Raw genomic sequence first — 15,459 nt, 5'->3', positions numbered from 1 at the left:
GAGACTTTTATGCTCTTCAGGGATCAAAGTAGCTCAGCAAGTATCTGCAGTGACTCCGGGCAGCCTTTTCAGAACTGAGTAGGGTTCATTAGTCAAGTGTAACACAGCCTCAGGAAGCCCTTCGGTGAGCTCGAGAGGCAAAGGTAAGACAGAGTTCAGACTGGCCAATGCCTGGGCTACACGGAGCCATGCTGCTGTAGAAACCATCCAGGCTCTCTCTCTCTTTCTTGATCTCTTTGCCTGTCAGTCCCAGGTGAGCTTCTGTGTCTCTGTGAGCCCAGTTCTTATCACTGCCTCCTGTCACCTCTCAGTCCAGTGTCCTCCTGCTGCAAAGCCATGCTGAGTTCATGTGTTCACCTTGCCAGAACTTCCTGGTGTGAAGTGTCAATTGCTCAGTCCTCTGCATTCCCATTGTCTTTCCGGATCTGCCACCGATAAAGACTGGCTGAACCCAATCCATAACGACCAATTCCGTTCACCCCAAATACATCGTGTCTCCTGCTCTGCGCCAGGAGCAGAATTTTAACTCTTCTGCACCCACTGGGTAGTAATGCCAAGGCGATATGTACAGAGTCCTACAGATAGTTCTTAAAAATATTACAGACAATTCCTCCGTTCGTCACACTCTTCTCTTCTATCTAAGGTTTTAATCCCACCCTCATCCCCATGGGTCCGATCACCTCGCAGTTGTGCATTACGCAAGGTGACTCACATCCAGTGTGTGTGGTTCACTCTCTCCCCAGGCCTCCAGAGGATTGTAGGTACTGGGACGTGGTTTGCTTTGGCAGGGTTTTAGCCACACTGCTCTGCTTGTATTAGCAAAGGCAGCTGAAGAAGTGCACCTGCACTGGGAGCAGAAGGTCCTGATTTGTGTACCCTGAGCAGGTAGAGTTCCTCACAGCAGGCTGGGAAGGGGAATCTCCTACCCAAGCCTGTAAGGGAAGGGTCTACACACAAATGGGGGGGAGATGAGTGCTGATGTGGGCTCTGTGATGTGACCCAGCACAGTCCTGGGGGGCACAGGAGTGAATCATACACAAGCGAGGGGCTGAAGGATGCACTGCTGAGAGGGGAAAGCAATGAAATATCAGGGAAAGGACATCCTGAACTATGCCTTGTCCCAGGATCTCAGTGCCTTGTGCAAACGTTAAGTGCAGCCTCACAAGGCTCCCATGGGGAATTATCCTCACATTACACATCGGTAAGGCTAAGATTTTGTCATGGTTATTTTTACTAAAAGTCACGGACAGGTCATGGGCAATAAATAAAAATTAACAGAAGCCTTGACCTGTCTGTGACTTTTGCTGCTGTAGCTCCATGGTTTCTCCTGCCACTGTGGTGGCTGGGAGCTGTTGGGTTCTCTCCCCACCCTACCCTCCCGCAAGGCTGTCGCCCGTCGCTGGAACCCTGGTGAGGGCTCCCTGAGGAGGCTGTCGCCTGTTGCTGGAACCCTGCAGGTGGATCCTCCAGCAGTCCTGAAGCCCCAGGGACTGAAGGAGAAAATGTCACAGAGGTCTCTGGAAGTCACGGATTCCATGACTTCCGTGACAAAAATGTAACCTTACACATGGGGAAACTGACGCACGGAGTGCAATGGGATGAGACCAGCTTGCCAGCAGCAGAGGCACAAAAAGGCACAGGAGCCCTGATCCCAGTCTCCTGTTCTAACTACTAGACTAGAAACACTTGAGAGGAACTGCACACCTGGAACTAGGGTCAAACCCTGGAGCCAGGGAAGAACTCAGACTCCTAGCTCCAACAGCCACAGGCAGCACAGGTATCTCTTACCAAGGCTGACGAGCACTTGCTGCAGGGCCTGGTAGGATGATGTCTGCAGGTCAAAGAGCGATAGCTTGTAGTCTGTGCTCAGCTGCACCTCATGGCGGATGGTTTCAAACAGTGCCGACGCCCTATAGAGCTGGGAGGGGAGAACAGCCCATGGTGACACTCAGAACTGCAGCTGGCCCAGCCTGCAGCCACTGGCACTTCAGTGAGGGGGACTGGGGAGGAGAGGGGAAGAAGCTGGGACCAACATGCTCTCAGCTGGGGTCAGGTCTGCCCCATCCAGTCCTGGTCTGCAAGCAGCTCATCACACCCATACTGCAGTGTCCAAGGCAGAGGGGCTGGCCACTCTGCAGGGGAAGAGACATAGCTGTGTCCAGGGAGAAGAGGCCAGGAGACTGCACCCAGATGGGCAGTGACAAGTCATCTCTGAACAAGCACCATGTGTAAGAAGGGACCACACCCTGATGCATTACAGGGGATGAGAGATCCTCCTACTACTGGAGCTGCTGCCTACCTGGTGCTGGGCCTCCTCCAGGTTCCCACTAGCCCAGAGGGAGAGGCCCAGGCCATGGCGGATTTTGGCTTCATCTTCTCTACGCCCCAGCTGTTCTGCCAGTCTCAGTCCTGAAAAAGAAGTGGAGTCAGTGAAGACGAGAGAAAAGATTCCCTGCTGCTGGATGATGGGAGGTTTGGGATGAAGGGAGTGGGGTGTTCAGGCTGCAAACAGGAGTAGGCTTACGCTGACTCCCGGCCCTGGGTAGGGCACTCATCCGTGTGCCGGTGTAACCGATTTGCTGAGGCTGCCCAACACCTTGAAGAGAAGTGCTGTCTGTGCTCCCTGTGCTGTTGGAGTCAGCGGGTCAGCAGGAGAGGGAGTGACATTAACACAAGGGGTAGGGAGCTGGCTAGCAGGAGTGCATGGAGAGGACAGGGAGAAGGCACCAGAGCTAGGACACAGGCCCTTCCTCTGTGCCACTCCAGCCTCTCCCCACCTACAACAGGCAGCCCCTCACCATAGCCGTTTGGCTTTTAACCCTTCAAACACTGCAGATGAGCAAAACTGCACTGAGCTGCCAAGTGCTGCTGGAGTCCTTCTTCCTCTCCCTCCTCACCTGAGAGGCCCTGCTAATACATCCAGCTAACCAGGATATGCCTCAGCACCCGCCCTTGCCCCAGGTCTCCGAACACCTTCCTGGCAGACAGGAGGGTTCTGTTGCAGCTAGAGGCGGGGCGGCGATTCTAATCTGACCTACCACAGGAACATTCATTTCAGTTCCAATATCATCCACAGGCATTTCCTACAGTGCCCCAACACGTCACACCTCCACGGGCCCAAGTGACATCGGATACATACAAGCATGTTAGTCTCAACCATTGCAGAGAACACAAGGGAAAGGCCCAGGTGGGGTAAGGGCTGCTGGGCTCAGCTGCAGGAGAGTGGCCTGCAGGAAGGTCACCTCCCATCAGGAAAGGGGGCTGCACTGATTTCCCCTCCACCAATTTCACTGAAATTCCCCCTACTATACTGAAATCCTGCTCAGGTCAGTTTCCAGGAAATCCAGGCTAACTTGTGTAATTAATCTATCAGTCTGCAGCCCAGCTCCCCCCACACCATTCAATCCACTCAGCTTGTCTTCTTCCCCACACTGCTGCCGCCATGCTGAACAGACGACGCTTTTATCCTGGGAGATGGTGCTGCAGCAGCAGCAAGGGTAAGGCGTGCAAGGCTGGACCAATGGGGGCCCTCCAGCTGTCCCCCGCTCCCAGCCACTCAGATCATCCCCCACAACACTGTCATGGTGCAAGGTTGAGAGGCCTGTTACTTTTCCAGCTCTAAGCCCCACCCCCACTTTAATCTGAAGGGGAGAAAAAGGTAGCTCCCAGCTGAGGCAAGCTCAGCCCAGGTGGGCTGCGGGGCTGTTTGTCCTCAGTACAAACGGGCTTTGTGGATCCAAGTCATTCCCTGGCCTGCCAAGTCACCCACTGAGGAGATTTCCCTCTCTTGACTCAGGGCAGACGGGCTTTATAAAGAGACTTAGGGTGCTTGGAGTGAAGTTTAGTGATTAATCCTCCCCCGGCAAAGCACTCACTGACCTTTAAAGGCTTTGCCATTCCCTTGTCTGTCACAATGTGCTGCTACATGAAGGTCTGGGCAGCCGGGCCGCTAATGAAGGGCACAGTGCCCTGGGTGATAACTGCACGGGTCTGCAGGAGACTGTCAGAGCTAGCGAATGTCTTAGACACATACTCATATTCCTACATCTCGCTCCCTTTCATTCGGACATGCCCTCTCCCCCATTCCCTGCAGACGTAAAGCCACTGGATAATTCATCCACTCACCTTCCTGCAAGTACATCACAGCCTGAGAGTAGTTCTGCAAGGCATGGTGTGTCCTCCCAAGGCTGCTGTAGGACACGGTTTTGGCCACCAAGTCGTTCATTTGAGCTGCAATGCTGAGATGTTGCTCCTGATAAACCACTGCCCTCTCATAGGTGCCCAGCGACTCGTACGTTAATCCCAGGTTTCCATAGGCCCTGCCCTGGCATGTGGGATTGTTGGTCTCTTCTGCAATCTGCAGGTCCAGCTGGTGGTACTGCAGTGCCGTGTCGTACTCGCCCATTAGCTGATAGACTCCCCCCAGACCGCAGGCGGCGTCGCTCTCCAGAGACCGGTCTTTCATTTCTCGGGCAATGTTTAGCTGCCGTTCCAGGCAGGAGATGGCTTGCTCATAATTTCCTAATTGGCTGTGCAGACTCCCCAGCTCCCCATAGGCTTGGGCTTTGTTGAACGCCTCCCCGAGCTCATGGGCCACCACTAGCCTCTTTTCAAAGCACACGAGAGCCTGCTGCAAACTTCCCATTGCCCTGTGTGGAGAGAAAAGGAGCATTTATCTTGCCTAGGCATATGTAACATGAAAACCATCTTTCACTGTCACGTCCTACAGAGAAACGCTGCTCTGGAGCCGGCTCACATCTGTCATGGCCCCGCTGCCAGATGTAGGGGAATTTCAGAGCTACCATCAGTGAACTTGCCAGTGAACCCTGGAGTCAATGGTAAGAGAGACCCTGAAGGCAACAATCAGGCTCAAAAAATTGTCCAGGCCTCCTCTGCGTCCCCTGTAAACGCCTCACTCCAGGGAGCCCGGGGCAGGGAAATGAAGTTTCATTATTCAGGGTAACAGCACAGCCTGAATAACCTTCCCCCTCGCCATCCAGACCGCTCTGTCGTTCCACACTACCCGGTGTGTAGACACTGCCTCGCACAGCCATACACATACAGCTGTACAGCTCCCCTACAGCCGTACACTTACACCCCCACAACCCTCCTGCACCACCCAGACAGCTGTCATTCCACACTACCCAGTGTATACACCCTGCCCCACAAAGCCGCATGCATACAGCCATATACCCCCACATCCCCCTCGCCATCCAGACCGCTGTCGTTCCACACTACCCGGTGTGTAGACACTGCCTCGCACAGCCATACACATACAGCTGTACAGCTCCCCTACAGCCGTACACATACACCCCCACAACCCTCCTGCACCACCCAGACAGCTGTCATTCCACACTACCCAGTGTATACACCCTGCCCCACAAAGCCGCATGCATACAGCCATACACCCCCACATCCCCCTCGCCATCCAGACCGCTCTGTCGTTCCATACCATCCAGTGTGTACACACCCTGCCATACACATACACCTCCCACAACCATTAGATCCCTCCATCCGTACACATATGCCCCACAGCTGTACACCCCCCATCTGTACACATACACCTCCACAGCAATACATCCTACACACATCTCTACACATACACCACCAGTTTCCCATGTACCCTCTACTGCACACCCAAAAATCTGTACACATATACCCCACAGCCCTCCACATATCCTTCACAGCCACTAGCCCCCCCACATCCATGCACATACACCCCCACAGCCATACACCCCACACAGATCTGTACAAATACACCCCTGCAGCTTCCATGTACCCTCCACAGCCATATACCCCTCTGACATACATGTGTACAGAGACACGTGCACAGCACCCCCATCTACCCTTCACACCCCAAATCCGTACACCTACACCCCCACAGTCATATATCCCCAACACACATCTGTATACACATCCCCCACAGCTCTACACCCACACATCCATACATGTAACCCCAACCCACACAAATGCATCTGTAAAGTTCCCCCTCCCCTCTGCACCCATACTCCTATCTCTCATAGTCGTACACATACCCTGCCCCATACCCACCCCCCCAGCTGCCCATCCACCTATTTACTTACACACACACACACACACCCTTCTATCTCCCCCCAGCACACACACAGCTTGCTAGCCAGTGACTGCACAGTGTGAGAGAAATCCATCATATTGTCTTGAATCTCTGTTCTCGGGTTGGTTCCCTGACACTAACCCCTGTTGGCAGCACGTGCACCCATACACTCGCTGTGACACAGCTCACCACTGAATCACGTGAATAGTGATGGTATAATCATCACTCAGGTATTTTCACTCATTCACTGTCAAGACATTTCTCATTACCAAAGGCCATGCAATACTCCAGCCTTTGGCATTTGTTACCTGTGCCCATTTCCCAGGCCCCGATAGGCCTTCGCCTGGTCTTGCATGCGATTTAAACTCTGAGCTACAGATAAGTACTGTTCATAATACTTTATGGCTTCTTCATAATCTCCTAGAGCCTCGTAACAATCCCCCAGGTTTCCGTATGCCCGGCCTCTGTCCAGCACAGCTTCGTTTCCACTCAGCTGCTGTAGCATGGCCAGCTGCTGCTCAAAGTACCCAATAGCTTCCTCCATGACATTCATGTTCATCTTGGTGATGCCCATGTTGCCATAGACTTGGGCCTCTATACTGGGGTCCTTCAGCTTCTGTCCAAGTTCCAGCTGTTCTTCATAACACTTGAATGCCATGGTGTACTTCCCAAGGCACATGTACACTGCAGCAAGGTGGCCATGAGCTCTGCATTCACCCGGCATATCCCCTAGCTCCTGGTAAACCTCCAGTTGCTGTGTATGGTACCCCAAGGCCTTGTCATATTTCTGTATCATCTTGTATGCAGAACCCAAGGCTGCATAGGCACTGGCCTCCAATCTCCTGTCTTTGACATGATGAGCTAAGCTCAGCTGCTGCTCATAGAATTTTATTGCACCATTTACATCTTTTTTACATACAAAAATATCCCCCAGGTTCCCAAGAGCCCGGAATTTGGCTTGGGAATTGTTTAGAGACTGGGCCAGAGACAGCAGGTACTTCTGGCACTCCTCGGCTTTGCTGAAGTCCATTAAGGCCTTGAACGCCAGGCCCAGGTTGCAGTAGGCCTTGGCTTGGCTCAGCTTGTCATGTAGATCCTTTGCTAAGGCGAGATCCTGCTCGTAGTACTTTACAGCCTCCTCATAGTTTCCAAGGCAGTAATGGGCGTAGCCAAGGTTGTGGCAAACTTTCCCCTCCCCCTCCATGTCCTGCAGCTCAGGGGACAGGCGCAGGTATTGCTCATAGTAAGGGGCTGCCTGCGCGTACTCTCCTCGCGAGCAATGGAAGTTGCCCAGGTTGCTGAGGGCCCGGGCCTCGCTTTGTATGTCCCGCAGCTCCCGGGCGATGTTGAGGTGGTTTTGGTAGTGCTGCAGGGCCCGGTCATGGGCACCTAAGGCCTGATATGCCACTGCTAAGTTCCCATGGGTGGATGCCTGCGAGGCCCGATCATTCACTTCCATCGAAATCTGCAGCTCCTGCCGGTGGTATTTCACAGCGTGGTCATACATGCCCAGGGCATTGTACGCATTGCCCATGTTGCCGTAGGCCCGGCCCTGAGCACCGTAGTCATTCAGCTCCTGGGCGATGGACAGGTGAGTCTTGTGGAGTTTCAGAGCAGAGTCATAGTCGCCTTTCATCTGGTGAATGATCCCTGAGAAGTAACAGAAACACAGATTAAAGAGATAAAACCCCAGTGCCGCCCCCCACCACTCCCGCACAGCCTCACATGACAACCTTTCCCACACACCACCCCCAGCCCCATCACACCACCCCTCCTGCACAGCACCGCCCCTCCCCCACAGCACTGCCCCCTCCCACAGCGCTGCCCGCAGCTCCACACACTGACCCTTCCCCACAGCGCTGCCCCTCCCCCACAGCGCTGCCCCTCCCCCACAGCGCTGCCCGCAGCTCCACACTGACCCTTCCCCACACTGCCACCCTCAGCAACCCTTCCCCACACCGCCCCTCCCCCAAAGCCTCACACAACAACCCTTCCCCACACTGCCCCTCCCCCACAGCCTCACACAACAACCCTTCCCAACACTGCCCCTCCCCCACAGCACTGCCCCTCTCCCACAGCGCTGCCCGCAGCTCCACACACTGACCCTTCCCCACAGCGCTGCCCCTCCCCCACAGCGCTGCCCGCAGCTCCACACACTGACCCTTCCCCACACTGCCACCCCCGGCAACCCTTCCCCACACCGCCCCTCCCCCACAGCCTCACACAACAACCCTTCCCCACACTGCCCCTCCCCCACAGCCTCACACAACAACCCTTCCCCACACCGCCCCTCCCCCACAGCACTGCCCCTCTCCCACAGCGCTGCCCCTCTCCCACAGCGCTGCCCGCAGCTCCACACACTGACCCTTCCCCACACTGCCACCCCAGCAACCCTTCCCCACACCGCCCCTCCCCCACAGCCTCACACAACAACCCTTCCCCACACTGCCCCTCCCCCACAGCACTGCCGCTCCCCCACAGCGCTGCCCTCAGCTCCACACACTGATCTTCCTCCACAGCGCCGCCCCAGCCCCACACGACAACCCTTCCCCACAGCGCCGCCCCCAGCCCAACACACTGCCCCCAAGCCCACACACCAACCCTCCTCCAGCTCCACACTGACCCTCCCACACTGCGCCACCCCCAGCCCAACACACTGCCCCCAGCCTCACATTGCAACCCTCCCCCCCAACCCCACACACTGACCCTCCCTCTCAGCACTGGGCATGGCCCCATCCCTTCCCACTGCTACTGGGAATAGCCCCAAGCCTCACCCACCAACCCTTCCCCACAGTACCAGGCCCAGCCCTGCAGCCCCACAGCAGGGAAAAACACCACGTTTTTCAGGACATTTCATAGGATTCTTTAGCTACAGATGCGCTTTCCCCTTCTAGTCCCAGTATTCAAGCATTTTAAGGGTGTTTCAGTGCCAGGGTCCTACCAGACCAGTGCATGGAGCCACACTGGAGAGGCACCTCACTCAGCCCTCACTCCATGGCAGAGATGGAAGTCACTGGCAGCTGGGCGCTCAGCACCTCTAAAAGGGACCTGTCCAAAGGGATCTAGCAAGTCCATGGCAGAGCTGGGAGCAGCCCCCAGGATTCCCAGCCTGGTCACAGAGACTTCAACCAGAATGAGACCATCACGGTGCCCTCAAGCAGTGAGTGGCTGGGGACACTGCAGCAGAGTGTGGGACAGCAGGGTGCCAGGGGACAGAGGCACAGAGCCAGCAGCTGGGATCAGGACTGAGGGGCGGGGGTAAGGAGCAGAGGCAGAGCGCCCAGGTGGGGGTGACAAGGCCCAGAGGCAGCACGCCCTGGACTCAGGCAAAGGTTTGTCTGTGACTGCGAATCATGAGTCTGTTCAGCAAACAGCACCAAACACAGGCTGCAATCTGGAGCCTGCAACAACTAGAACAGGACACAGGATTTTTGCAACCAAAAAGTGGAGAGGAGATGGCAGGACTCGAGTCCTGGGCACATGCTCCGGGGCAAAGACCGGATGGCAACCCCTCCACTAAGGGCTCTGGGAGCTACAGGATCCTCTGGAAAATGGACAGCACATGAAGGTGCTGGGAAATCAATGAACCAGAGCCCTGGATGCCTCCATTCCCCACCCTTTAAACAAGACTGGAAGGCTAAAGCAGAGCATGAGGCTCTCACCACTGGGTGCCTCACCCACTAGCAGGCGGCTCTGCTCTCTCCACGGGGCTCTTCCAAAGGCTGCCTGTGACTAGAGCAGGGGGGGGGAACAGGCTTTCTGCCGGAGCTGGAGGGGTGGCTCAAGTACCCCGAATCTCTTAACACTGTCTTAGGTGAGTTCCAGGCTCAGAGTCATCGGATACTCGGCCTGGTAAAGCAGCCTTCCCAGAAACTCTCTGAGCTGCCTGGGCGCTCAGTGCCCAGGGCTGGATTTATTGTGCTATGGAGAAGCAGCAATAACTGAGATGGCTCAATAAAGCAATCACAGTGATGGATGAAGCACCAGAGAAGCAGTGAGGCCATGCTACAGGGAGGGGGCCGGGACAGCCTGGAAACAGCAGAGAACCCCAAAAGCACAGAGAGCTTCCTCAGGCTGTCACACTAGCCATTATCCTAAGGAGCAGAAACCCACCTGCCAGTCGCAGCTCTTGCTTTTCCTGAGACGGTTCCAGGGCACTAAACCCAGAGAGGCTGCCTGGAATTAGCTCTGATTCAAAACACTAATCACTGTGAAATGCCAGTTCAGTTGAGCATTTAGGACTGAGACAGCGGGGGTCTTGGTGGGAAGAGGAACCACATTTCCTGCACCAGCTTTGATGGGCCTGCCTACATCTGTACCCCAGCAGCTTGCCCCTGAGTTCCTAACACGCTCACCCAAGGGGATGTTGCTAAGTTTTCAGATGTGGATTGGGAGGTTCAGACAGCCATAGGAGTTAACTCTAGCAAGTCCTGTACAGTCCATTCCCCCAACCCCAGGGGCCAGTGCTGGTTTGTTCCTACAACAGACAATCAGCTTTCCCCAACTGATGCCCCAAACATATTGAGAATTACACAAACGATTTAACAATAAACCTGAATAGAACTTTGAAGCGCCAATTAAGTGTGCCCTACATAGCACAGCCATCCCCAGGAGCAGGTCTGGAGGTGTGACTGACAATCACACCTGAGAGGCAGTGGAAGGCCATAGGCTCAATCTCCATGGGTCTGTCCTATGCCTGCAGAATAAGAAAGAAGCCTCAGGTTTGAGTTTCCTTCCAATGACTGGTGCACTTTGCATTAATGGGATTAATGAGACTCTGCACTTTCTTCTAAGGAGCTCTGGGCCCTTTGCAGACATTCATGAACAGGCCTGTGGCCCCAACACCTGCTGAAGAGGGCACTGCACAGCACAATATCTGGGCCAGGAGGACAAATGCAAATAGGGGGCAACTGTCAGCACCTCACCCCAAAAAGGAGTAATCTGCTCACTCCAGAACACATGACAACAGGCATCCTGAGGATGGAAGGAGAGAGGATGCAGTGGGAGGAGGAGAGAGGGATGGGCTTCCACAAGTCCAGTAGACACTGGGAGCTACAATTAGGTAGCGCGTTTGATCCAGCTCTTGTTTTGTGCTGACAAACACAAATGCGAAGACAGATGGCTTTACAAGCAGGGCTGGAATGTGATAGCTGAAATTTGCTTTCCTGAGGCAATTTGGAGCTTAACAGATTCATTTTGTAAATTCATATTGGATTGAAAACTGCAAGTCCCGATATGTACTCTGGCCAGATTAACTTCTATCAAAGCAAGTTGTTCTATAAATTCTACTCATTTTCCTACCAACAAGAGGCTTCAGGATAAGGCAATTTACAAGACATGGGCAGAGTGAAATAAGATTTAAATAACGAGGCCTGGGCTGCTGCTGACAAGTCTCTTTTTTTGCACTGTAAGTGTGAACAAATTTAAAGTTTATGAAATTGAGGGACTGAGTGGCCAAGTGCCATGCAAGCGCCCCCCCACAACTGTGCTAATGCCCCCCAATCCTGATCTATCATACCCCTTACTGTTCCATTCCTGGGACCCACAACTGTACCGCTGCACCTCAGCTCCTCCCTCTAACACGGCCTGTTACTCCTGTCCTGGGGCTCCCGCCCTTCAGTCCTAGCCTGCAGTTTCCTGCTATGCCAGTCTTGGGACAGCAGATCTGGACAAACATCACATGAAACTAGGATGGGTCTCAACTGTTTCACATGTGCCCTACGTGGGATCTGAAGCCAAGGCTCCAGAGCTCTCCCTCATTACACCCCCAAGCCCCAGAGTCTCCATTCTCACAGCGAAAGCATTGAGGTGGGAAGACACCGCAAGATCCATGATAACTTGAGACTTTACAAAACAGATTTGGATCTGAGGCTCATATACTTTTAAAGACACTGTCTTGCCCTCCTCCATCTGGGAGCTGGGCAGCTTTTACAAATACCAGCTAACACCTGCATAACCCCACTGAGAGGCAAGCAATGGAGACATAAGTATCACTGAACCTACCACTGAAATGTAGCTACCTGTGGGGTGTAAGAAGGCAACTACTTAACTGCACACAGCAGGTTATCACAGGAAGGAAAGAAGAATCATGTATCCAGCAGAAAGGGGCAGTTAGGTACTGGAGACAGTGTAACTACCAAGGTGGAATTTGACCAGGACATAACATTAATTAAGAGTTAATATTGTGAAAGAACAATCCTTGTAAAGATACCACATTGTCCTTAGGAGCTATAAAGAGAGACATGAACTAGGACATCTGCATGGGAAGAATAAGGGGTGGCCAGGTTGGGAATAAGTAGAGCCTCTGCTGGCTATAAAGAGGGGCACATACTTCTCTGTTCAGTTTGTTAATCACTTTTTCCCCTTTCAGCCAGCTTTTCCATGTGCCTTGGCTCAGCAGAGCTTCCATGACATCAGTGTGAGAGCCAAGCCCGTCCCAAAGTGACATAATGAAGCAGGCCCCACGTATGGAAAAGCTAAAAACACATGGCTCACTGAAAACCACAACTGAGAAAGATTTGGTTTCCAAAATAAAGGGACTGGTAAACATTTCCTAACCTGTTCCTGCTGCATGGACAGATTCCTCTGAGGTGCAAGACACGTAACCACTCTCCATCATAGGCAGTATAGTCACAGTAAACCCCACCCATCTCCTCCAAGGGAGCAACCATCAGATGGCGAGATCCTTCATATAACAGCTGCACGGAGGGAAATGGGAGCTTTGTGTGCAAAGGGTATGGGTGGGGCAGAGGCTGTTCTAATGCACTGGAGAGACATTATTTGAGATGCTTTCAGTGGGGGTTATGAGTTAGGGTAACTATATTTTGAAATAAAAACCAGAACCTCTGTCCTGGGTCAGGTGGAGAAGGTGGTTGGGTGTTGGCCTCATGAGGGAGAGAGGAAAAGATGCTCATTCCTCCAATGGCCTCGGCCAAGAAATGATGACATCCTGAAGACTTGTCTAGACATGAAAGGGAGGGAACCCTTGGTCAAGAACTCGCATGGAGGGGGGCTCACTTGAGGGCAGACTCTCAAAACGCGACAGGCCTGGTGGGGGAGCTCCTTGGGGTGTACGTCTTCAGCCAGCCTGTGGACATTGCCAGCAGTTCAGCCACCCACCAACTCCCAGAGGAGGAGCGAGTGCAGGGATTTTCAAAACCCAGGACAAAACTCAGAGTCACTGGAAGAGGCCATGAAAACACTCCCAGCTTCCTGGGGGACACTGTCATGAGTTACAAGTGGCTTGAACGCTTTAGACTCAAGGGGAAACAAGCTCATTCTATGGGGAGGAAACCTTCCCTTGGACACCTTCTCCAGGTCAACGCAAGTTCACACTTATCCAGGCAAAATCCCTTCTGTGCCTGGATTTATACATAACATCATGGCCATCAAGACAGGAGAAGGAAGAAACAGAACCAATCACCAGAGAATTGCAACCGTCCCACATCTGCCCCAAAGCTGCAAAAAGCAACAAGCTCTCCTTTCTGTGGGATCAAGGTCAGCTGCAGGCTCCTTTGGCAACTCTGAGCTGCCCTCACTGTTCTGGGAGAGTAACAGCCAGTGACATTCACACACAACGACTCAGTGCAGAATTTCCTACGAACACTCACTAGAGTGTTCAGGACACAGATGTGACTCTTCTGGCAATTTTCTCCCCACACCCCTCTACCTGCATATTCACCCCACATGTCCAAGACACCCCAAAGCCGCAAGACAATCAAATACACCTACTCACACAAACATTACAAAACCCTGAATATTCACCCACCTGAATATTCACCAACTGACAGCCTAGACGCACGTGTACCCAAACAGCCCACACCTCCCTCCCCCAAGTGACAGCACATGCTCTCAGATTGCTTCCCATGCACAATACAGCAGCAACTTACCTGCTTGCTGTATCACATGACACCCAGGCCATTCATTATCAGGCACTATACCAAGAGCATTAAGTTACCAAAGGTAAACCCTGCTCAGAAAGAGCAGCCACCAATCATTGTCCAGACTGGAGTGGCTTCTGCAGGGTATTAATGATTTCATCAGTGAGACTCATTGGATGTAAAAGCACATTCGTAAATCGCTTCTTAATCCTAAGGGCATCAGGCTTGGAAATACTACCAGCACCAACATTTCTGGGAGCAGAGCAAGAGCCACCAGAACGGGGGTAGGTGCTACAGCTCGTCACCATCTCTCCGAGGTTTTCAAAGACCGGCAGTTTAGCAGCAGCAGAGGGCTCAGACTGGAAATGTTTTACAGGAAGGTAAAAGGAAGGGTAGACAGGCAGAGGGAGGAGTGGTGTGGAATGTTGGGAAAGAAGATAGGGACCTCAGATGTGCACACCCTATCAAACGTGTGCATGCACCTATGAGAAGGGACACACTTCAGCAATGGAGATCTTGCAGCCCCAGCCAGGTTCAGTAACAGATCTCATTTCGGTTCTGAACAGGAGGCCAAACTGTGCCATTTTATGCTCATTTGCTGTGTTGCCATTGGTGGTTTGGTCCCCTTCCTCACACCCCTTTCCTACCACTGCAGCCCTTCAGCTGCCCCATCTCACTCCTCATATCCAACGTACTTGTCTGCCTCCTCCCTTTACTCCCCCTTCCCCTCATAAATAAACTCCTGCTCTCCCATGCGCCATCCTCAAGTATGCCCTAAAATTAAGTTCTTCTAACAAATGGATACAGCCATGGGCCTAGCCTGCTGCCACCTGGATCACTCCGCATGGATGTTGTGTCCTGCTCCCCCTGCCCAGGGCTGCTTGATGTAGTTTTAGTTTGTGAGCAGTCTGGAGCAGGGACTCTCTCACTACCTCTGTCTGTACAATGCCCAGCACAAGAAAGCCCACTCTTGACTGGCGTCTTTGGGTGCTACCACAACAACAATGGAACTACTTGGTAAACGCCTTGGTGACAGAGGCCCATTCGTGGTTCACTACTGTGTCAGCAACTCACTACACCTAACACACTGTTTTCATAATCTGTATGTAAAAGGTGTCACGTAAGGAATCATATACAAACGCTGGTCCCGAAAATCATTGTTTGGTGTAACAAAAGGTTCTTAATAAGTGATAAAATTATGTTCTTAAAATGTGACTAGCAAGCAACAAGTAAGCACAGTCTGCCTTAGACTGAGGAATGTATATTTGCTTTTCTGACCAGCCTGGTCGCCAGGCAGACACAATGAAGGTACATTTACATACAAGGTACCAAAGCTATCAAGCTAATAAACAAGGGAGAAGACAGCATGGTGTCTACACCCCAGTAGGAGAAAAATTCTCTCTGGACATACACTTCAAAGAATACATTTCAAAGATTTACTGGGCTATAAAGGCAGGGGGGTCTGAACCTCAAATGATAAGCAACTGAATCAACTAATTGTATACA

At 52.8% G+C, this 15,459-nt stretch overlaps 1 protein-coding gene across 2 annotated transcripts in view; it reads right to left on the bottom strand.

Moving 5' to 3' along the window:
* Positions 1 to 15,459, bottom strand: part of TTC28 (tetratricopeptide repeat domain 28) — a 480,542-nt gene that overhangs the window by 80,486 nt on the left and 384,597 nt on the right. For both annotated transcript variants that reach the window (XM_044989608.1, XM_044989609.1), the window contains exons 7-10: positions 6,382 to 7,723; positions 4,126 to 4,649; positions 2,300 to 2,409; positions 1,789 to 1,918 (exon numbers count right to left, since the gene is read on the bottom strand). In XM_044989608.1, coding sequence (XP_044845543.1) covers positions 1,789 to 1,918; positions 2,300 to 2,409; positions 4,126 to 4,649; positions 6,382 to 7,723 — 2,106 coding nt within the window. The remainder of the gene's footprint in view (positions 1 to 1,788; positions 1,919 to 2,299; positions 2,410 to 4,125; positions 4,650 to 6,381; positions 7,724 to 15,459) is intronic.

The sequence above is a fragment of the Mauremys mutica genome, chromosome 16 (genome assembly GCF_020497125.1).
Source record: "Mauremys mutica isolate MM-2020 ecotype Southern chromosome 16, ASM2049712v1, whole genome shotgun sequence".
In the NCBI taxonomy this organism is placed as follows: domain Eukaryota; kingdom Metazoa; phylum Chordata; order Testudines; family Geoemydidae; genus Mauremys; species Mauremys mutica.
The sequence above is the reverse complement of the archived record's forward strand: the minus strand, read 5'-3'. Positions and strand labels throughout refer to the sequence as shown.